Source organism: Fopius arisanus, unplaced genomic scaffold (assembly GCF_000806365.1).
Source record: "Fopius arisanus strain USDA-PBARC FA_bdor unplaced genomic scaffold, ASM80636v1 scaffold00147, whole genome shotgun sequence".
Classification (NCBI taxonomy): domain Eukaryota; kingdom Metazoa; phylum Arthropoda; class Insecta; order Hymenoptera; family Braconidae; genus Fopius; species Fopius arisanus.
This window is the reverse complement of record NW_011887886.1, coordinates 8,140-8,793: the sequence shown is the minus strand read 5'-3', so window position 1 is coordinate 8,793 and position 654 is coordinate 8,140. Positions and strand designations below refer to the sequence as shown.

The window sequence follows — 654 nt, the reverse complement described above, 5'->3', positions numbered from 1 at the left end:
ATGGCCGACGTGTCTGCAACCCAAACAGGCGTCGAATATCCAGCTACTGCACCTCGTTCTGCAAGATCTGCTGTTTCGCCATCCACCTCACCAATGCTCGTGGCTCCATCTCAGTTCCAACCAGCCTCACCTACAGCACCTCCACATGCAGCACCAGCTGTTTTGTCGGCCACCTCTTTGGAGAAGGGTGCAAGTGAGATAGCTGAAGACGAGAAGCAGAATGTGTCCACTACCGAGGCTGAGGTGTCTGCAACTCCATCAGAGCTAGTGTCTCCAGCTACACCACCTCCACCAACAACATCTGTAGCTTCGCCACTTCTATCATCAGTGCTCGTGCTTCCATCCTCACCAACACCACCTCCATCTGCAGCACCAGCTCTTTTGCCAGCCGCCTCTTTGGAGGAGGGAGCAAGTGAGATAGCTTAAGACGAGAATGTGTCCACTACAGGGGCTGAGGTGTCTGCAATTCCATTAGGGCTAGTGTCTCCAGCTACACCACCTCCACCAACAACATCTGCTGTTTATCCATCAGTGCTGATGGCCCCATCCTAGCCCCAACCAGGCTTATTAGTGCCATCTCCACTTGCAACGCCAGCTGAAGATTCGTCGGCTGAGTCATCTGCAATCAGTTGCAGCGAGAGTGTTAGTAATACT

The 654-nt window shown here is 53.1% G+C and overlaps 1 protein-coding gene across 1 annotated transcript; it reads left to right on the top strand.

The window, feature by feature from the left end:
- On the top strand, positions 1-426 carry LOC105272160 (arabinogalactan protein 1). The gene has a single exon (XM_011314108.1). It carries the CDS (start codon positions 1-3, stop codon positions 424-426), a length of 426 nt encoding a protein of 141 aa, XP_011312410.1.
- The last annotated feature ends 228 nt before the right edge of the window (positions 427-654 follow it).

Excerpts from the sequence above, each read along its gene's own strand:
- LOC105272160 (XM_011314108.1), top strand. The coding sequence starts at position 1 with ATGGCCGACGTGTCTGCAACCCAAACAGGCGTCGAATATCCAGCTACT.